General features: G+C 39.3%; 1 protein-coding gene across 2 annotated transcripts in view; it reads right to left on the bottom strand.

Moving 5' to 3' along the window:
* The window catches only part of ptn (pleiotrophin), a 49,251-nt gene that overhangs the window by 7,170 nt on the left and 18,838 nt on the right, over positions 1-23,243 (bottom strand). For both annotated transcript variants that reach the window (XM_030719970.1, XM_030719971.1), the window contains exons 2-4: positions 7,595-7,686; positions 5,174-5,347; positions 853-1,014 (exon numbers count right to left, since the gene is read on the bottom strand). In XM_030719970.1, the coding sequence (XP_030575830.1) occupies positions 853-1,014; positions 5,174-5,347; positions 7,595-7,685 (427 nt within the window). In that variant the 5' untranslated portion in view covers position 7,686. The remainder of the gene's footprint in view (positions 1-852; positions 1,015-5,173; positions 5,348-7,594; positions 7,687-23,243) is intronic.

Here is a 23,243-nt window from a genome sequence, read left to right as displayed (position 1 = left end):
GCAGTGTTAGGTAGCAAGGGAGAAATGTGATTGCTTTGAGGAAAAGAGATTACAATTTGAAATTTCCACTAAGGTTCCATTACTCAGACTATTTTGGGATCTGCATGTCTTCTGTCTTACTGGGAATTTAATGGAGGGTTTACAATAGGCTAGTGTCTCTGCTTTCATTAGACAGTGATGTTAGGTGTTGGCTTGGAACTGGAGGTACTACAGACAGTGAAGGAATTTGATTTCCAGTTGCTCCATAGTTGCATTATAGGCAGTACAGCATGAGTCATCAGCAACTGGTAACCCTAAACTGATCTGTAACCTAGTTTTTTTTTTAAAAAAGATGCAAAAGAAAGGAAATACTTTAAATAACTAGTATTTCATTTTTTAATTAGCAATACACAAAATGTAGTAACACCCTCATTAGTGATGGGAAATTGATAGCTAATTAAACTTTAGGTATTGGTTAACATTATTAATTCTGTTTTGTTTTTTTTACATTAGGTTTTACATTGATCAATAATGAAACCTTTATTATAAAAGGTCTCTCTCTATATGATTAATAATATTATAATTTGTTTGAATTCACAAACCAGTGACACATGACAGTGTAATTAACTATCAAGTTAAGATTTATTAACAATGGTAATTGGAACCAAAAAGCCAACCTCTTTAAAATTCATCAGAGTTTTGATATTCCTTCTAAAGCTGAACAGCAACAGGATGCAGAGAATAACACATCACATTTGTAGACACGGTGATTCATCAAAAGAAATTTAGTGCATCTCACTTTTTGGCGACTGGCTCAACACGTCCTGCAAGAGTCGCATTTTATATAGCAATGTTTTATTTGTGTCAGCTTACCTTGCAGCTTGGTCTTAGGGATTTTCCCACAAGGCTTGGTGGCTGTGACAGTGGATGCGCAGGTTGCATCCATAAGCGCTCGCTTTAGCACTCCTGTTCTGTTCTTTTTGCCCGTTGCCAGATCACACTCCCCCCAAGCCTGGAAGTCATACTTGCATTCGCCTGTAGCATAAAACGATATCAGACTTTTAATAACGCGCTCTTGTTTAATGAGGTACCTCAGAGAAGGAAGTGATCAGAAAGAAAACCTGGTAAAGTTGCAAATTTGCAGATTGTATATTTGTTTCAAAAAGTACTTCACTGCAATCAGTGACTGTAACAAGCCTCTGAGCCTGGGGAGTGCTGAGTCACTTTGAATGGGTGTTTGATGAGCAGCTAGCTACCCCTTTCTATCAAGATAAACTGTCCAGCACTTACAAAGTGTCTTCATGAGGCCATTTTGTTAACAAATTAAAAGGTGGTTATGTTTTTCCTGCAGGAAAAAGTGATGCTTTATAGTTTGAGTCTTATATTCTCGATATGATGAAAGTTTCTAACAGATGAATGTAATCAAACAGAGCCTGGCTGTTGGATAGGTGTAATTTTAGAGCAGGACAATTTTGCATATTTGTGATGGGTTTTTGCTTTGTTTGTTTGTTTGTTTGTTTGTTTGTTTGTTTGTTTGTTTTTTGGGGGGGGTCTTTCATTTTATTGTACATGTTAAACAGCTTAAATTCAACCCAAAGGAGTGCAATATTGCTCTAGAGAATAACAGTTGCAAAGATATTGGTCTGAAGAGTATTTGAACAGGTATGTGCTTGTTTGTTTGTGTACTGTATGTCCATGTCTTTCTTATCTCCCTCCATTTAATTTTTTTTTTCCAGTCTAGCCAGGCTCCCTGTAGGATGTGACACTCATTCATCTGCCTCCTCTCTCATCAAAGCATCAGCACCCTTGTCACTGCTTCTGAGATCCCAAGGTGCTCATCAGAGGAGGGGAGAGGTGGGATAGGAGGCGAGGAAAAGAGAGGTGAAGAGCGAAGAGTGGGAGTGACAGGGCCATTGTTGCAAGAATCCTACAGGGACTTCCAGAGCAACCAACTTTAAAAAGTGTATGCCTCCATAACTGTAATTTGTCTTGGAGAGAGAGCTCCCTTGCTGGCTCCCAAGAATTTGTCAGGCACCTCATGTAATCTTTAAAGTGTAACATTTTAGTGTAGGCAAAAAATATGGTTGCAATAGTGTGAAACACCCACTCATCAATACTTCAATTCAAAGTCTCAAATGACTGAATATGATTTGTTAAGAACTGGGGAAAAAAAAAAAGATCTGTCATAATGTCTTTCTCCAATATTTAATAGACAATCCGAAGATGCAGAAGAAACTGGATTGCCATCGTGTAGAGACAGGATGTATGTGTGGGTGGATCATGTGGTAAAAAAAAATACCACATGAAAAATATAATATATATATATATATATATACATATATATATATATATATATATATACACATATATATATATATATATATATATACATATATATATATATATATATATATATATATATCTATATATATATATCTATCTCTCTATCTCTGTATCTCTCTCTTCTATCTCTCTCTGTGTCTCTCTCTCTCTATCTCTCTCTCTCGTCTCGTCTCTCTCTCTCTCTCTCTCTCTCTCTCTCTGTCTCTCTCTCTGTGTCTCTCTCTCTGTGTCTCTCTCTCTGTGTCTCTCTCTCTCTCTCTCTGTGTCTCTCTCTTGTGTCCTCTCTCTCTATCTCTGTCTCTCTCTATCTCTCTCTCGCTCCCCCTCCCCCCCCCATTTTTTTCTAACAGTTTAGATACACTTGTTTTCCAACTCTCAAAAAAATGTACCAATATCTTGCAATGTACAGTAGTGTAAAACATGTCATGATCCACCCTTCATTTCCTTATATTTTGCTTCCAAGGAGCCCTTGAGCAGTAGTTCTCCAGGCTTCCTGAACATCTTTCAAAGTTTTTCTTTGGATGTTGGCTGCTTTTTCACTCATTTTCCAAGTCCTTGTATGTGACCATTTTCAGAGGAATGTTTTTTGTTTGTTAAGCCACTTAACACCGACCTTTGAATAAAAAAAGTCAGGAAAAAACTATCTATAGCAGATGAACAGTATCTGAAAGTCATGTCCTTAAGAAATAGGAAAAAAATCCAGCAAAGACCTAACACAGCACATGAGAGATGCATCTGGCCCTTCAGTTGATCCATCTGCACATCAGAATTAGTCTCAGTGGAAGGGAGGTTGTCAGGAAGTCATTCTTAATGAAGGGAACGGGATATGCTAAATTACACAAGAACTGGGCTGACTGTGGCAACAGGTCTTATAGAATCCAAATTTGAAATTTTTTGTTCAAATCATCATCCATTTGTATGGAGGAGGCCGGGAGAGAGGTCCAACAGTGTGTCGACAGTCATATGTAAAACTGGAGGCTCTGTTATGGTTTCGGTGTACATTTCAGCCAGTGGTGTTGGATATCTTGCCAAAATTGATGGAATTATGAACATAGAAATGTACCCTCGTATTTTGATCCACCATCCAATAGCATCTGGAAAGCATCTGATTGGCAACAGCTTCATTTTTCAGTATGATGATGATCCCAAACACACTGCCAGTGTAGTAAAAGCATACCTGGATAGAGCAAACACAAAATGTAACAGTCATGGATTGCCCTCCCCAGAGCCTGGACCTCAGCATTATTGAAGCAGTGTGGAATCAACAGGGAACAGAAAAGGCAGCCAACATCCAAAGAAGAGCTTTGAATGTCCTTCAAGGATCCTGGAGAACTTTTCCTGAAGACTACTTAAAGAAATTACAAGAAAGCTGCCTCGGAGAGTTCAGGCTGTGTTGAAGAATGAAGGTGGTCACACCAAATATTCACTTCCAAGCTCAGTCTTCTCCTTTCAGTTCTCACATATTTGAATTTTTTTAAGCTTCAAGTGAATTCATAGTGTATCAGCCACTGTAGCACACCATATGAGCTGTCCCTTTTGGTTTATAATAGCTAATAATGAGGCCCATTAGCTGGTGTGTTTGTGACCTCGGTCACCAGTCCCATAGGTGCTCCTCTTTTTTGTGTCATGCTGCTAGAAACCCCAGCTCTACAATATCGTGTACACTTCCTGTATTAATATTTATTCTCCTTGCATCACTGTGTTATACTTTGGCAAGAGGCAAAGAACAGTTTGGTCTGTGTGCTGCAAACCTAAAAAAAAAAAACAAAGTTAACCTAGTTTTCAGTAGTTGGTTTTTAATGGTCTTTTGGGTCTTAGTATTCTAATTAGATCTAAGAGTTTTGTCACATGGGATGTCAAATCTTTCATGCTCAGGACTCTTAGAACTCAAAAAAAAATCTCAATTTTTCATGGTTCTTTTAAGACGGCATACCTAAAGGCACATAACGCTGTTCTTTATTACAGTATGCCACCTACTAGATTATAGCTCATGAGTCTACTAGCCAATAGTATATTAATTAATGATGCTGCTGACATTTTACTCAGCAGTACCATATCCAAATGCAGGCCTAGCAGCCAGAGTTGACTTGGAGGGTCTTTTCACACCTATTCTTACAGGTTCTGTGGGGCGCAGGCACCAAATGTTACAGTGTTTATTTAAAACATCCACACTTAAAAAGACACTGCTCTCATTTTGCGAGATCTGCAGCCAAGAGGGGCAAGTCACACTTTTTTTTTTTACATTTTTTCTTTTCTTGAGTTGCTTTCCACAGTTTAAAAGACAGAGGCGTGAAACCTATTGCTCCTCCCGCAAAACTTTTGTTGCTGTAATCTATGTAGCCAGTTAGCACCATTATTTCCTGCAGAGTGTTCATCATTTGTGACAGGCTCATTGCAGAGCAGCAGACTCCTGCCTGACAGGCCTTACTGTGGGAACAAATGTCCTCCAGGCTTGTCACTGCAAGACATTTCAGTTGTAAAAGCTGCACCGTCTCAAGCCCAAAAAAGAAAATGACAATGCTGGGCAATTATTCCTATGTTTTCGATGACAATATATAATGTTTTCACCAGACATTTTTGTTGTACCTCTAATTAGCTAGCTTAGTCATTCCTATTCTAAAAATGGGACCATTGTTTGTGTAAATGACGGGCCACAATAAATCACTGGAAGACATGGAGTGAGATGGATGGGATCCATGCATTTGTACAGAAAAAGGGGAGTCCTGGGTCTTTCAGTAAGCATAAATTATTTAAAAACTTTTTAAAAAGTAGGCATTCTAAATTCAGCTGGAAAAGTAGAACCTTCTTCTGCTACAGTACTTCAACAAAGCAGCATCTGAACATTTATCACCTCCAAACTTCTTTTTCCAGTTGCAGGGGATCTTGCAGCGCTGGGTCTTGATGGTCTGCTTGCAGTCAGTGCCGGTGCGTGTTCCCTCCCTGGTGCCAAGTCCACAGTCCCCTTCATTGGCTACGCACACACTCCACTGCCACTCCCCACAGTCTGATTTGCGCTCCTTCTTTCCTGTACAATCAACCCACACAACACATTAAGCTCCAATATTGTAACACACCAACAATGTCACAATAGATATAGGTGAGGGGAATGCCACCCATTTTCCACATGAAAGTGTGTTTACGTGTCTTGTTAAAAGTTGTTCGGGGGGGGAGAGGAACACATAATCTGACAAATGACAATAAATGTCACTTCAGGCATTGTTTGAGCCTGAAAACAACATATTTGGGGCTGGAATCAATTGTAGAGGCATGAATTTAGCGAGATGTGACCTAATCAGTTCTCTCTTGCCCATTTCTCATCTCTACTGAAGCTATTGGCTACAGGCCAATACCATTAGCGTAAAACACCTGAAACTCACTGAAGTGAGAGGGCCAGAGCTCCACTGAGGGTGATCTAAAACATAGACTAAAATGATGATAGTGCTAGTTCTATTGCATTGATTTTTTGTAGTCAAAAAAACAAGTTCAAAAACTACCTGGTGGAGAACTGTGTGATAGACCAAGGCGGTTTTTAAAATCTTTTAAGTTGAGTTTTCAGTGGCAAGTGAAAGTCCTTTAAATTGCCATTTAAATGACATAGCATTCCAAACACTGCTTGTTCGTCCCTCAAGTTGTATTTTAAAGGGCAAACAAGCTGTGTTAAAAGGGTTTGGGAACCTTTTCTGATCTCTATATTGGAATGTGGGTCTACTAAAAAGTTCACTGGAGAAATGTGTGTTGAATGGTGGGAGCAGGTTGTTCATATTCTTTTTGTACCAGTGATTTTCTTTTTGTTTGGCTTGTCATTGTTTAAAATAATTGAGTATATTCTCTAAAATAGGGTACTGGAGAGAAGAGTCCATCCATTAGTTAAACCTCAGATTCAGGAGGAACAATGCAGTTTTTGTCCTGGTCACGAACCACTCGACCAGCTCTTTATCCTCTCGAGGATATTCAAGTATGCGTGGGAGTTTGCCCAACCAGTCTACATGTTTTTTGTAGACTTGGAGAAGGCATTTGATCACGTCCCTCGGGATATCCTGTGCAGTGTGCTTCGAGAGTATGGGGTGTTTGGCCTGTTGTTATGAGTCATTCATTCCCTGCACAACCACAGTGAGAGCTTGGGCTCATTTTCGGTGGGTGTAGGACTCCACCAAGTGTAGCCAGGTGGTGGAGGGTCTCCATTTTGGTGGCCTTAGGATTTCATCTTTGATTTTTCTGGATGATGTGGTTCTGTTCACTTCATCAGTTGGTGACCTTTAGCTTGCACTGGAGTGGTTTGCGGCTGAGTGTGAAGCGGCAGGACTGAGAATCAGCACCTCCAAGACTCTCTCACCTCTCAGTCGGAAAAGGGTGGAGTGCCCATTCCGAGTTAGTTGCTGCTCTGAGTGGAGGAGTTTAAGTATCTAAAGATCTTGTTCATGACTGAGGAGAGAGTGGAGTGGGAGATTGACAGATTGTGAACACTGTACCAATCTGTTGTGGTGAAAAGAGAACTGAGCATAAAAGCAAAGCTGTCAATTTAAAAGTCATTCAACATCCTTACCCTCGCATGTGGCCTCAAGCTCTGGGTGGTGACAGAAAGAATGAGGCTGCAGATACAAGTGGTGGAAATGAGTTTCCCTTTAAAGGTGGCTGGGCTTTCCCTTAGAGATAGGGTGATGAGCTTGGTCATTAGAGAGAGACTTGGAGTAGACCTGCTGCTCCACCAAATTGAAAGGAGCCAGTTGAGGTGGTTTAGGTTAGGATGTTTTCTGGACACCTTCTAGGTGAGGTGTTGGATGGATGGATGGATGGATGGATGGATGGATGGATGGATGGATGGATAGATAGAACATGCATGATTTTATTAAAACAAATGTCTGTTGAAATACCCCCTCTAGGACTGTTTCACATTATTTCAAGGCAGCTGTAATGAGGTTAGGTGTTTGCACTAATTTCCAATGCAAATGAACTTATTCCCCTGAATTTAAATTAGGTTAAATGTGTTTTCTTTACCCAAGCAGGATTACTCAACTTTTTGTTTCCTTTTTTGCAAAATGTTGCTATTTGTTTCCAGTTAATTCTCAAAGGAGACCAATTACTTTATCCTCAATATTATTATTATTATTTTTAAATATACATGTATTTTTTGAAGAGTTCTGTAAAACTAAATTAGTTGTTCAGCAGGACAATGGAATGTGATAGCCCTGCATGCACTTTGCTTAATTTAAGGTTAACCAACAATTGCCCCTTTATCATTTGAGAAGTATGCTTAACAGTTTGCAAGACTCACCTTGTTTTTCTGCTTTTCCTCCTTCAGCTGCAATCACTGTAAGCACCAGGAGTGCCATTGCCAACCGTGTCCACTGCTTCTGTCCATTCATTCTGAAAATCAAAAAAAGACAACTGTTAAGAGAATCCTACTTCTTCAGTTTAGATGTTACTGGGCAACATCAAGCAGTTATTCTGCTTCCCTTAAATGCCTTTTCTATAAGCAAATACACTCAAATCAGTTCATTCTGGACACAAAACCCCAATCCCCACAGATAATCTGTTGTCACTGCCAGGTCACATCAGTTGATAGTTCACATATTATTTCATGCATGCTATAGGCAGTTGCTACACATCTGCAAGCCACTTTGCAACCACCATTGCCTAGGCTTCTCCTTTTCATGCTGTGTCTGACATCATCAGCATTATGGCTATTGTCAGTGATTTCTGCTCTGGTCTCTGCCATCTTGCCTGTGCTCTGAATAACCTTGGGTTTCCATGTACGCTCGTGGAAGGGCAGGTTTTAACATTTCAAAGCTCTCAGATTTGAAATTCCATAAAAATGCACCTGAACTTGACATATTAAGGGGGGGGGGGGGGGGGGGGGGGGGCAGCAGTCATCCAAAGTCACGCATGTCAACAAAATATCATATGAATTCTGTCTCTTCTGCTTGTGCTAGTTCCACTGTGCCCTACTCCAAAATCATCAGTCATTCCACTGAAAATCATTTGCTGTCAGTCTCAATGAAATTTTGTCGCTGTGCAGGTTTAATTGAAGTTGTCAAAACTCTCTCTTCCTACATCCAAAACAAGAATAATAAAAGCTACTGAGTTTCTCAATTATTCTGTTATTGGACTATTCAAATTAAGGTTATACTTTTGGTCAGTTTATTGATGGATACAAATATACTGCAAAAAAAATTAATTATATGATTTATAAAGTGTATATACTAACTGTACTAATTAACCATGTTAAACACCTAAAAAGTGTTGGGCTTTTTAAAGGATTCAAAATTGCAAACTTTTATTATACAGTATCTTTAGATCCCAGTGTGGAGTGAAATATTTCATGGTTATACTGTCTAATGACATGTAATAAGACACCCAAATTAGTCAACACTTGTATTTATCATTCAAGTTTAAACTGGGGGTTAGTTAGTAGTAGCAAGATGATATTTTTATTAATGATCACTATTAGCACTGTGGATGTAAACATACAAACACATGAACGTGTATATAAACAATTTGGGTATGAAGTCACCACAATATTTCTTTGACAAGTAATATTTTTTTTTTAGCCTTTATTTGACTGGGCAGTAGGGAGCAGACAAGAAAGTAAGGAAATAAGAAGAACGACATGCAACAAATGGTCCAGGGTGGAATCAAACCCAGGCACCTGTAGCCTTTCAGCGTCCTGCTCAACCAAGTGAGTTATAGCAGTGCCCAAGTTGAAGCACTTTGAGGTCCAGTTTTTATATCAGTGGTTTTGTTTTGTTTGGTTTTTGTGGCTTTTCATGAGGATGTTTCATATTCATATGAGGTAAGCTGTTAATTTGAAATAAAAATAAAGCTGGACCTGTTTTAAATTAGAACAAGGAATATAACTGTTTGAAGAAGGTTTATGTGGAGTACAACATTTTTGTTCTATAGATACAGTTAATGTAGAAATTGACAGCTATTCTTCTTTTTTTTTGCCATCATAAAGTGCAACATACCTCAGAGGCTTGAGAGTCTTGAGAGGCTTTGAGGCCAGGCTTACTGAAGTGCACAACATTTGGTCAAGAAAAGATTACACCTGCAGCTAGAAAAGAGCAAGAAAGCTGGAGTGGCCTGTATTATACAGCCACTGCACACCTATCTAAACTGTCAAGGAGAAATATAGTCATCTGCCTCATTTTTGTCCAGTGCAGCTGACATTAGAAATTCAAAATTTAGCCGATTTGTGGTTTCATAAATCAAACTAAAGACATCATGCATTAGATTTCCCTACCTTATTTGATCCTCCTGCTGGTTTTAGATTGGCAGAAAGCTGTTACTGTCACTACCACTAGCCTAATGCACTGAGATGAAATTGCTGCAAAAGCCTCACTCTTTTTTTGGCTCTGCTGCCCTCTCCTCTTTTTTTTTTTTTCTAAGTGAGATCCTCTAGCCGACAGCACTCTCTGAGAGGGAAACAGCATGAGACTGAAGCAATTACAAAGTGTCTGATGCCAGAAACACTCCTCTGGGCTCAAATTCTTGTAGAACAGTTCAGCCTGGCAGGGAAATAATATACATTTGTCATTTTTAATTAATCACGAGCTGGATCTGAGCCCTCCATCCCATTGTGCATTCTCAACTTTTCATTTCACTCACTTAAGATAAGTTGAGTCTATGACAGTGAAAGCCTCTGAAATGTAAAGGCATTCAAATGTTATATTTAATTATTTGATGCTATTGAAGTAAGTTTTATCCAGGAGCTAATGTATTCTGGTACTTCTCTGAAATTCATAATGAACCTTATGGCAATGCCTGTAGTTTGCCTACCAGATTGTTTTTATACTTTACTGACTGAGGCAGCTCACAGACAAACCCCGTTTTGATTAAATACTTCAGACTCCGTCTCCCAGTTTTTAAGAGATCCACAACTATTCATCTCCATAACCCAAAGAATAAAAGAAAAAAAAAAACCCTTGAATCCCAACTGTAAGAAGTACATACAATAAGTTCTGAGAGATTCGTAGAGAAAGCCCAATGAAAGCTCACTGATAAAGATCATTTTCCAAGAAAAAGGCATTGTGGCCTTTCAAAAGATAAGAGAGGCGTTCCTTGAGTTAGTCACACAAAGAATGATAGGCTTTTGGTGCAGTGCAAGCGTAATAATAGGGGACATGGCTGATGACTTTGAATGAGCACTACATACAGTAAGTTAAAGGAAAAGAAGTCCTGGAATTGAGCTGACTTAACCATTTCCTCTGTAAAAAGTAAATCCTGCGAGACAACAAGTTTCTTCTCCTCTAGAAGTCAATAATTTAAATGAAAGTCACCGTGTAGCTGTTTCCAGAGCATGACAGCACCTATACTGGATGGATGGGTCTGAGCATTTGACTATCCTTCAGCTTGTGTGCTGCCTGTGTTAGACTTTGATAAGAAGCCTTGACATGCGCATGTGCTTTCCATAAATGATTTCTCTCACTTTCTTTACGCTCAGAAACACCTACAGCTCTACACATTGTGATAGAAAGAAAAAGAGCTAAAAAAAAAGACAGGTTTTTTTTTTTTTCTTTTCTAGAAGTCTCAGCTCCTACTCAAATAACCAGAGCACGAATCAGCCTCTGGTCATGACTCACACCCCCATAATTTGGCTGAAGCAGCGGGGGTTTTGCATGAATACAATTCTCCAAGGTCCCTTGAGTCAGGTCTTCCCTACTTGTAGCTAACAGGAAGTTGGTGTGCGGCTTTGCTGAAGAGGTGTGTTTTGATGCAGTAAATACATACAAATTCAAAATAAAAGATGTATACAGCCACTGTGAAGTCAGTCCATTGGTTCATGAAGTTCAACTTTGAAAACTTGTCTTAAGTGTTTTGGCTATCGCCATCGTGGTTTTATGAAACTGGTAACATTAAAGGTAGATCTGACTAGAAAAGGAGGACATTGCACACTCAGTGTGGTTTATTAATGAACATAATGCTGTATCAAATAAGACATGAAATTTGCAATTCACTAGCCACTTTCTTAGGTACAGTACAACCCCTCATTAATGCAAATATCTAATCAGCCAATCACATGGAAGCAGCTCAGTGCATTTAGACATGACCAAGATGACCTGCTGAAGTTCAAACTAAGCCTCAGAATGAAGAAGAAAAGTGCTTTAAGTGACTTTGAACGTGACCTGTCTGTTGGTGCCAGACAGGCCAGTGTGAATATTTCAGAAACTGCTGATCTGCTGGGATTTTCCTGCAAAACTACCTCTGGGGTTTCACAATATGGACCAAAATCTTTTAGGAATGTTTCCAACACCTTGTTGAATCTATGCCATGAAGAACTGGTGCAGTTCTGAAGCCGTCCAACATGGTATTAGCAAGGCACACCTAATAAAGTGTCCAGTAAGTGTATAAGGCCAGGAGAAGTGAGTGTTTTCAGACCTCACACAGAGGGGGTTACTTTAGCTGGAACATCAGAAACATCCAGTGGGTGGTGTGGTTCATGAGCCACTGAGAATGAGTCCTATCAAACCCTACCATTTGCCCCATTGATCCAAACAAAGCTGTGAGTTTGCTGGTGAGAGTAAAGGAGGAGAAAAGACGGTACCGGGCACAAATCGATGGATCTTCAGTGACTCTTCACATGCTTCAGCAAATATGAACACGATGCTCCACCACTCTAGACTAACCCCGAATACAAAACACAACCCATCTCTTTCCCCTCTCTCGCAGACTGACGTAATCCCTGCTGAGAGCATAAAGGAGAATCTATTTATATGATCGGATCCTTTGCTTGAATTTGATATGAAGGCAGGAGGCAATGGAGTCAACAGTGAAGGAATAAAGGAGAGAGCAGTTTAATGAATCAATTATATGGCCCAAGAAAAGGGGAATTGCTCGGGTTATTAGCTATACCAGCTGAGCGAAAAAAGATTTCCACCATTACCCTTCTGTGAAGAATAGATTTTGGTTTCTTTAATTAAAGCTGTTAACCTCTCACAATCTAATTCTTAATCAGAGAACTTGTATAAATACATCTGGGGTGCACGCAATTAGGCAACAGCTCCTCTGTGGTGTGTTTATAATGAACACAAATATTACCATAAGACACATGTATGCATTTAATATCACTTAGCTGCATATGAATTACACATTTTTAAATAACTCCTTGCTCCCAGAGGAAGTAAATCAAAGGGTGCAGTTTCCAAAAGTGAACCTCTTTTAGCCATCCATCACAGAATATTTAGACTTGCTCCAGAAGAAATGATTTCTTGCTTGTGGTATGAGGATTTTAGGCCAAATGTGCAGCAATGGCAATTAATAAAATAGGTTGTTTGTTTTCATGAACATAAAGAGAATAATCGCCCAAATCTAAGGCTCCAATCAGCTTTAAAGGCAGTTTTCATTGTGCCATTGAGGCTGCAGCTTTAACACCTTTTAGCACCAACTTTTAACACCAAATGAAATCCATGCATAATAATTACACGTAGGCACACAACACATGAAAGCAAACAACAAGTTGTAATAAATAAACAACACCCTGCACATGTCCCAGTTAATCATCAAGCGACTGTTGACAGCACATAGTTACTGAGAAAGGCACTGACCAGAGCAGAACTGAGCACATACATTTAAACTCAGAAATGACAAGATATTGCATTTAAATCAGACTTCATACATTTCTTTTATCATTTATTGTAGCATTAGAAATGTGCTGAATACTTTTTGCCTCAACTGGCTCAAAGTATTGTCATTATCTTTTCAAAAAAGCATTTAAAAATACATTTTAGGTCAGAGACCCCAGGATACTTGGATACATTTAAGAGTATTCAAACTACAAAGAGGCCATAAAACCTTTAAAACTGCAGTAATTAATGGAATGATAGGAAAATCTATTTAATGCCCCCACATTCACCCAAGCTTACAATGTCTAAATTCTGTTCTACTTGATACAGATTGAAAGGATAGAGCAACAGGTGAGACAGGAGTGAGTCACAACTCTCCTATTTCATTTGCTGAGTAAGAAGAGGGATGACAGCCAAAAGTATTCCACATCATAAGGCTGACAGAACAACACTGATCAATAGATCAGTAGGAAAAAAAAAAAAAACTGTGTCCCCATGTGAAAAACTATGTATGCCGTGAAGGAAAAACATGGTGCTGTAAGCTTTTTGCTCCCTGAATTTCCTTCTAGCCTTTCTAGCTTCTCATAGTCATTTTCAGTTTTGGAGGCACGTTTCATGAACGCAGGACGGAAAAGGAAAACTTAAACCAGGATCCACAATTCTCTACCAAGTGATTTTAAAAATAAATAAATGGTTTTACAATTTGCAGAAAGGTCACTCAGGTCAGCTGTAGGTCTACAAAGATGGACGTGAAAAAGACAGAACAAACCATCCTGATCACCTTGCAGTTTGATAGGAATATAAATGAATCACTGATCCAGTAAGTGCAGCAACGCATATTTACCTGCACCTTTGCGTTTTACATGCATGCCAACACATGTGTGACCGTAACGTTTTCTCCTTTCTCTTTCAAATCTCTCTCTTTAGGCAGAACAAAGTTAAGGAAAGTGATATGAGTACTACATAACTAATATATTATTATATGAACAACATATATGACACGTGTAATGTGAAATCGATCACCTGCAGAGAATTTTCACCAAACTCTGTGGAAGTCGAAGTAAAAAAAAAAAAAAAAAAAAGGAAACTACAAGTTCTCTAGAGTTGTGGGGGGAAAAAACAGTAAATTAGCTCATGAAAATGAAAGAAAAGCATAAATAAATATGTATAGTTCAACAACGGGCAGAATTTTGAGCAGCTCTGTGACCTTTTCTTACTTTTCCTGTCTGAATTAATGATTCAGACTGTGGTGGGAATGGAAATTTGCAGCATGCTAGAGACACAACTTTGACCACCTCAGCAGACCAAACTGCAGAACCAGACCTCTGTAAAATTCCCTGGCCTCAAATCTGCCTAACATCATAGGAGCAATAATATAGGCATGCTTGCAACAAACTGCCAAACCCAGACCCATTTTCTCCCCTCATTCAGAATCTTTTCATAAATGCCCAGATTGCATCATGCTCCCCACTGCCAACAAATTAATGTTGCTGGCAGTGGGGAGCGTGATTCACTTTTTGATATAAAGTGATGCCATCGAAATGCACCTGAAGCGAGATATTCCACATAATTATCCTTATTTGTGACAATTTTGTCATGGTCCCTGTTTTATTTGTTGGTGTTGTGCTTCTTTATGTTTCTAGTTTATTCCGCGTTCTCTGTCATAGTGTTTAGTATCAGTTTTCATGTCAATTTTTTGTTTTTTTAATCTCTAATTTCCCTCATGTGTCCAATCACCTTCTTTACTTTTGGATTCTTGTTTTGATTCCTCTTTTGGTCAATGTTTTTGCGATGGCCAATAAAGGTTTTGTTTTGTTTTGTGTATTTTTACTTTTACCTTGGTTTTACTTTACCTGTCTCTTCCACCTGTGTTTGAGTCCTCCCTCCAGCACATCCTAACAGATTCTGACATGACACGAGCTACTGTTGTCTCGTAAAATGACTGTATTTATTCACATTACTAAAGAGTAAGCAAAAAAAAAAAATACAACTGATGCTGGCTAAATGTCTACCAGGCAAATCTCTACATGAACCCCTTGATTACCTCAGAACTTTTACCGAGGTCACTGTAAAAGGGAACATGAGCTTTTGGCACACCTAAGGGGCTCGACACACGGGGAGCGACGTCGCTCGCTCTCCATTCATTTCCTATGGAGCTTGTGCGATGAGGCGACAATCGCTTGCCCTCCTCCAGCTAAGCGACCGGCGACATTCGTGCATGTGAAATTTCGAGCTCGTACACGTAGACGTGCACACGCGACCAGGCGACGCAACACAACAAAGTTGGAAAATGTTCTACTTTTGTCGCTGTCGCGTGGCACTAAACCAATCGGCAAGAGTTTCATTGACTGACCAATGAGCGAAGAGTATGCTACACGCTGCAGTCTGCAACCACTTTCAGCACGAAGGAAAGCATCGTTTTAGCTGTGTTTGAATTTCCTATATTATATGACACTTCACGCAGTGATTATCGAGCTACACATAAAAGGCAGCCATATGAGAACGTGTTGGTGCAAGACTAATGTTAAACAGACGGATAGAGAGGACTTTTGTGCTAATATAGGATGAACCCGAGGTTGTCTTTTTCTTTTGTAGAGGAGACTCAACAGCAAGATTTCTGTCAGTTCTAATAAAATCTTCTGACTCTTCATCTTTATTCCCGTGTCTGACACGGACTGCTTTGAAAATGTCTAAATCCCTCCAGTTTCATAACCAATCACATTTCTTGGAGACGAGTGACGTAAGAGCGCGATTCGCAAAGCTGCCGTCGCTATCGCGTCCCATGTGTTCGGTTTCACCCCAGTGGCGATGCGACCCATTCGTCGCTGTCGTTTGTCGCTCCCCGTGTGTCGAGCCCATAAGAGTGCACCTTCACCCACGACTGCACCTATTCCTTCATCCAGCTCCAGTCCTGCAGGATCCCCTTGACCTCCTTTCATTTGGGTCGTGTAGCTCTTCGATCTTCTAGACAGTCTGATTTGGTATGTAATTTCATGTCATCATGCCAAGCCTTTAAAAAAAAATTATTTGTCACATTGTTACGCTTTGCTGACACAGAGTCTAAAGCACCTATAATATATAACAGATTATATTTTTGCCTTTTGAAATACTTTTCTGCTGTTTTTTGAACTGGTTCGTGCATGAATGGAGCAGGATGTACAGCCTTCTGATGAATGCACATCTCATCTATACTGCACACGTAGAATTTATCAAGTAAAGTTTGCCAAAAAAATGTTTGTATTTCATTTGAAATGCTTGTATGAGCAAACCTCGTGGAATGAAGCAAAAACATTTCAGAGAATAAATATTCTTGCAGGAGGCTTGGTGCTTTTTAATTTGATTTTAACTTACTTACTTACCCTTTTGTTTGTCTGGGGGGGGGTTTGTATCAGCAATGTTGGTGCTACTTATTGTGTTGCATTACTCTTGATTTTCTTTTGGAAAGCTCATTCAGAAAAAAAAAAAAAATCTCAGCTGGACTGACATCTGTCCTCCTGCTTGTAAAACTGATAATCCTTACCTGTGTAAATAGAGATAAAATACATAAAATGTGGTAAAGCAAATGTCTCCTTGAATATTGATTTGTGTTTCAAAGTCACATTTGATATTTGGAGAGAGAGAGAGAGAACAAACAAAGACAAAAAAAACCCACAGCGCTGAAAGATTCTTGTTGTGAGTTTTCCCTGTTTTTTGTTTATCTTCACTTGCACACAAACAACACAACAATATGTCCTTGGGAAAAGTCGGGCAGAAAAATCCACTTCTGAGTGGCTTTCCCATCTCAGTAGTTGTGATTCAGAAGAGGAGCGAATGCCTCACCTAGACACAGGGCATATTGAAAGGATTTATTTAGGAGTCTCTCTGTTTGTGTGTGTTCCTTGAGCTGAGCTTTCGAGAGATTCTAGCACAGATGAAATGAAAAGTGTATTGACTAGAAGACAGAGGAAGGCCTTTGAAGTCAAGCATATAGCTCCGATATGCAGCCACTGTCATGGCTGAGGGTACTGTCTTTAGCTTGTAAGATCACCTCCCTCGTGTTCCTTAATGTTTACTTTATCTGCCTGTTAGTTGTGCATATGTTTGCTTCTCTACAGATCTGCTTGTGCCTCTGCGTTGTTTCCCTTCATTCAGTTACAACTTGTTTTTTTTCTTGTTTTCTGTTGGATCATCCTGTGTTGGACTTTGTTTTGATTCACTCTACCTAGACTTTGCACCTTCCTTTTGCTTTACTTTCTTCCCTATGAGGAAACTTTTTCTTCTACAACTTTTACTGCCTGAGAGTTTGAGATCGTCTTTTCTGAACAAAAGCAGAACAGCCACAAAAAAATTAATTAATTAAAAAAAATGGCAGATTACAGAGCAAAAATCATCCAAGACTAGAGCAGAAATGTAGATAACTATATGGTAAATTACATGACTGAAAGCTTGGTAAAATGCTGTTGAATGTAATAATGCCTCCAAGTTTGAAATTGAACAAAAGCGAATCATTTTCTCATGGGGCCGTAGGATGCCTTGATTGAGACACAGCACCATTTCTTGTGTGTTTTTGTGCAGATGATTAAAGAAAAATGACACACTTGTGTTATGTAAAGGTCAGACAAAGGAGGCGAGAGTGTACAAAGAGGGTCCCCACTATCTCAGACTCAGACTCAGCCTTATTGTCATTCAGACTATGAGACATAATGTGAACGATCTCTCAGCACAGCCTAAGAGAAGCCCCTGGGGAGCCATGCTCCTGAAGAAAAACAGCATGTGTGGCACTCTCTATGTTTGTGTGTCTACCTTTAAGCGTGTGTGTGTATATTGTGTGTTCAGGCCAAGTATTGAAAATGAAGCTAAGTTTGAACAGCAGTGCAAAATAGGCTTGTTTAATGATGGCAAAAAAAAACAAGGCCAGCACACAACAGCTGTGTGAGAGCATCGCAGCCAAAACAGATGAAATTGAAGACACCAGTTTATGCATGAATGCCGCCATTACGATGATCATTTTATATTATACCCCCAAACACATTAATTTGCTTATCCTCCCTCTCATCTCTCCAGTATATTATTAGCTGCATGAGAACACTATGAGCCCCATACTATGGCAATGACAAACCCCAGTCATCCCTGTTTTCTAGGGTTATGAAACTGCAATATGAAAAATGACAACTGTATTAAAATGTCTTTGTAAATGAAAGTTTCTAATATTCTAGCCATGTTTTTACAAAGGTTGCACAAAGAAAGCTGGCGGCTGGAGCACTGGAGCAGTGGATTGAACTCTCAATAAAGTCTTCTTCTTAGTGGAGTAGAGATAAGTTGGTAATATACTGAAAAACATGTTCTGCCTCAGAGGGTAAACATTTAAAACAAATATTAGAGAGTGTGCTGTTGCACAAACATTTGAGGCCAAAGTTATTTTGGGCCAGCACTGAGAAGCACTCTCATATTTCAGAATGTTGTATATAATTTGTTATTTAAAGTTAAAACAAGCGACTGCAGATTGACCAGCTTCCATAAGCTACTCCAGTTAACTTCTGCCGGAGCCCCCTGTGACAGTGATTTTGTTATAAAGGTCAAAAATGTTGTCTGACCCCCCCCAGAAATATTTTTGTCACATGCAGTCATTGGAAATGCTTAATTCTTTGTTTTATTAAGCCCTAGTTCATCACTTTTTACTGCTGTACAAATACTATAAAAACATGGAAGTTGTTCCAGGTCAAATCTGACTTGTATCTATTGAGATAGATTTTAGATCCACCAGTGTTTCTCAAATCAAGGAAAATGGTTGTTTTAGGGAACCTTGAAATTGTGAAACTGTGCATATACTATGTCTTTGTGTATTTTTGATGGGACACTGGTGACAGAGTTCAAGGGGGACCTTGACACTGTAATGAGAACTGCCTGTGTTCCCATCACATTTGCCCAGGTTCCTGAGGAGACAGGCACATGATGGTCTTTGAAAGATCATGGGGAACTCTCCAAAGTGTCAGCTTAGGAATGATTACATAAGGGGCTCAGAGGGCAGCATGGCGGTGGAGTGGTTGGTGCTGTCGCCTCACAGAGGAAAAAAAAAAAAAAAAAAGGTTTCTGGTTCAAATCCTCTCTGGGACCTTTCTGTGTCGAGTTTGCATGTTTGACCACAGTCCAAAGACATGCATATTAGGTCAATTGGTGATTCTAAATTCATCGTGTATGTGAGGAAGATAAAGTGCTGTACGAGTGAACACATGAGGTTTCCTACCTCTGCTTTGAACACACAGATGGCCTGTGAACGAGAGTCTTGAGCCTTTGCAAAATAGGCTCAGTGAGTGTGGGAAATGACTTACTCTGGAAGATAAATTATAGCATCAAAACTCTTGTCTGTCCCTTTTTCATTAAATATGAGTCTTTTTGTTTTATCTTGCAAAAATAGCTAAAATGGAGTCAACAAAACAAACAAACAACTGTTGATCTTGAGCGGACTCTCTGATATGAAAACTGAAATTGATCAAATTGGCTTTTTTTTTCAGGACAAATGTCCCAAAGTATGCAATTACAAGACTGCAGACACTTGGAGAGTTTTTCTTAAAAGAACTCATTACACAGGTCATATTCAAACTGCAAAGGTATTCATAAATATTACTTCTGCATGTATTTAATTTTATAACGGGCTCACGATAAGATGCTGAATAGACTACTTTTAGGTCAGCAGGTTTTGCTCACACTGAAATTGATGGGCTGTATTCATGCACTGCGCTATTTATATCCTGTCCTTTAATCTCCATTCCTTTCTGTGACGCTACAGTAGAAACACCTGTGTGCCTGGCTGCAGGGGACATCTTATCACCCGCTACTTGTCCTTCCTGCTTTTCTCTACATTTGGGTGCCTTTTGATTGCTTGAAATAGCTGATCTTGTTCCCTTCACATGCTGGCTGTCCTGTTGCTGGACCTGCACAGGCTGATCCCCCTGGCAGCCGCTGACAGCACAGGAACAGAGCTCAATGCTGCTCCATCTCTCAAGCCCCAACGCAGCAGCATCAGCAGTCACCACCTCCCCTCTCTCCGCTCTCAAACGCTTTCTCCTGCCTACTCTCCAAAGGCGCCAATTTAGAGGTGTCTGTCTAATTGAGTAGGCAACATTTATCTGTGTGTGTGTGTGTGTGTGTGTGTGTTTCTCCTAGGAACCTGCTGAAAGCACCTTGAGTCACTTGTTCATTAAAGTATGCTGGATGAGAGAGCCTTTGCAGAGAGCGTGGGTAGTTTTGTCTGCCTTTTGATAAAGCCATGCTCACTCCCTTTCTCTTTTTTTCCATCCTCTCGCCTCCTAAAAGGAGTTCTTTCTTTCTCTGCTTCTCATTCGATGTATTTAGCTATACAGCGATTTTTGTGGTTTTTGTCCATTTGAGCGGCACTTTGCATATCTCTGTGTATTTAATTTCTGCTTGTAAACAGACTGTGGAATTTCATACTGGGAGTGGAAAGTCAGTGACAGATTATTAAAGAGCCCAGAAATCAGTCTTCTTGAAAGTGAGAATGCACTTACTCTGCTCTGGAATAAGGGACATAATGCTGCCGTAGATCTAGCTGTCAGTCACAATGCTACTATAGAAATTACAGTAAATGTGCACAGTGCAGGGTCTTTCCACTGTGTTCAGCTGTATGTAATACACACTACATGAATGGCAATCAATATATTCCCCAAACAAGTATAATTATTAAAAATGTGTATATTCCATCTACTGAATCACTTTACTGATTCAGATCCTTTGATTCACTTCAAAACGCCCGTTCATAGATTAAGCATGGTCCTAGACTAAAAGGAAAAAGTCAATGAAGACCACAATAGGAAAAAATGTTTAGTCCAGGATTAGACATAATCCCTGTAAACTGAGCCCATGTCTTCCTTTAACTAGTCTTCAGGAATCGCTCTCCAGGCTTCTTGAAGGACATTCCAAAGGTCTTCTTTGGATGTTGGTTGCCTTTTGTTCTATGGCAGTGTTTTATGGATGGCCACAGACACTCACTGTATAAGACATGTTGCCACTGATTTTCAGTCCACATCTTGTGTAACTTGGCATGCTGCAGCCTTTTCTCCCCATTTCCCTTCCTTGAGTATGGCTTCTTGACAGCCACCCTTCTACTGAGACCATTTCTGATGAGGCTTCAGAGAAGAGTAGATGGATCATCAGAAGGGTCAGATGCATCTCTCAGGTCTTGTGTCAGGTCTTTGCTGGATTTTTTTCCTGTTTTTGTGTTTAGTGTTTTTTTTTTAGGCCTTACACTCCTTGTTCTCCACTTAACTTACTCCTCCAGTTATCATCAAATTTTTTTAAGGACACACTACACACCATGCCAAGAAATGCCAAAAATTTTCAGTGAATAGCTGTTTGGGAATCACATTAGTGCTGCAAAAATTCTTTCTTCATACTGTCAAACTCTGTTATCTTAGGGATCTTTCATGAATTCAGCTAAAGAAATGGGAGCAAATTATGTGTTTTTGCAACAGGCTGCTGGCAACAAAGTGCCTAAAGATACAGTTTATAATCAGTTCTTGGCTAAGTTGTCTCTTATGTGTAGGCACAACACTGCTTCATCCCTTGAGTTAGGTGCCTTTTTATGCTTGAATGATTCATAGGTCAGTGTTAAGTGACTTCCAAGTCTGGCTCCTTAGAAGCAAAATATAAAGAAATCAAGGGTGGTTTAAGACTTCTGAACACTACTGTATTACAGAACCAACTGTAAATAAGGCAGCAACTATGTAAATATGTAAATACAGTACATGCAAAAATAAACCGAAGTGTCACTGCTCAATGGTATCAGTGGGTCAAGGCTTAATCAACAAAAATTTAAATGTCTCCTTTACTGTTTTGGGGTCTTTTTTTCCCCAGTAAGTTTCAAATAGTCTGTCTTCTGTTTTGAATACACCTCACTGATCTATAGGGGTCTGTTATGTCAGTATTTCCCTGTAGTCACTGCAGAGTATGTATATATATATATATATATATATATATATATATATATATATATATATATATATATATATATATATATCAATCCATGGTAGAAGGTAGCAGTTACCCTCACCACTAAAAGTATGCTTTTAGGCTGTTAGCATCTAATACTCAAAAACCTCCTTAAACATGGATAGAAAGAAAAACAGTGGTACAGAGAAAATGCACCAATTTTTTTTTTTTTTACTTTTTCTTTCTGACCTTGCAAAGTGTTCTGAAATAATGGATTTATTGATGTAATCTGCAAAGGATGATGAGAAAAGTGGTGAATAGGGAAATAAACATCAAAGGGAGAGACCAGGTTCTTTTTCATGCTTGGCTATTGTGTGCTATCTAGGAACAGAATGTTTTAACCTTGGAATTTCAGTATGGTAGTATCCGGGTCTGGCCATTTTCAACAGTTAACCAGGTTTAGTACACCATAATTTGTAGAACGTTATCATAAACTTTGAAAGAATATGGTTAAAATCAATTTAAATTTGCAAGCAATGATAAAATCTGTACCTAAATGGGGATTGATAGCTTTGAAACCTAATGAAACTTGGCTAAATATTCCAGGTCATCATGCTTTACAGTAACACCCTCCAGTGCCTCCTCCCTGCCTATCACACAAGGATTTGCCAGCTTGATGAAACAATCTAGGTTAGTTATTTTACCAAAATCATCACCGGTATAGCTGAAAGTACAACACTGGGAAAAACAAGATTAAAACATCTTTAATGTGAAATTACACATTTTTGAAGTGTGCAGTGAATAACCGAGATGGGGGAGTCGAGGGGAATTTTCCAAGGTCATGGTTGGGTTTGGACCCATGACCTTAGGGATGGGTGATGACAAGGAAGGCCATTGGAGTTTGTGTTCTCTTGAAGATCTGATTGATTCATTTGCATTGTATTAGTCACCAAGCTCCACTGGCAGCTGAGTTGAGTAAGCCTATACATACAAACAGTGAACACAATCCATTTATTCTACAGGGCCTCTGCAGGTAGTACGAATCACCTCCGTGAGCTGACTGCAGTCCTAACCAACAAAGGCATGAGCAGTCTGAAACCACCATGCCCTGTCTGTTGTCTGTCCCTCTTGCAGAATGAAGTAAAAAAAAAAAAAAAGCCTTTAAAACATCTGCCCTGCTCTGGTAATGGACTAGAGTAATGAAAAAGTGAAAAGTGAAATATCGACACTTAGTGTATTCTAAGACTCAAAAGTACTCTTTTAGCCCCCACACACTGGTTTGAATTGGGTTTTTCAGTCATACAAACAACTATTTCAAGTATAGATAGATTGAGTAAGTTTGTAATAGCAGTTTCAAACTCCTTCATTTTGTGTAGATGCCACAGAAATTGTTATATATAAAATCCCATTTTACAATTATTACAATCCCAACTTACA

Source organism: Archocentrus centrarchus, chromosome 23, assembly GCF_007364275.1.
Source record: "Archocentrus centrarchus isolate MPI-CPG fArcCen1 chromosome 23, fArcCen1, whole genome shotgun sequence".
Lineage (NCBI taxonomy): Eukaryota > Metazoa > Chordata > Actinopteri > Cichliformes > Cichlidae > Archocentrus > Archocentrus centrarchus.
Note: the sequence above shows the minus strand (reverse complement) of the source record. Positions and strands in the feature narration are given on the sequence as shown.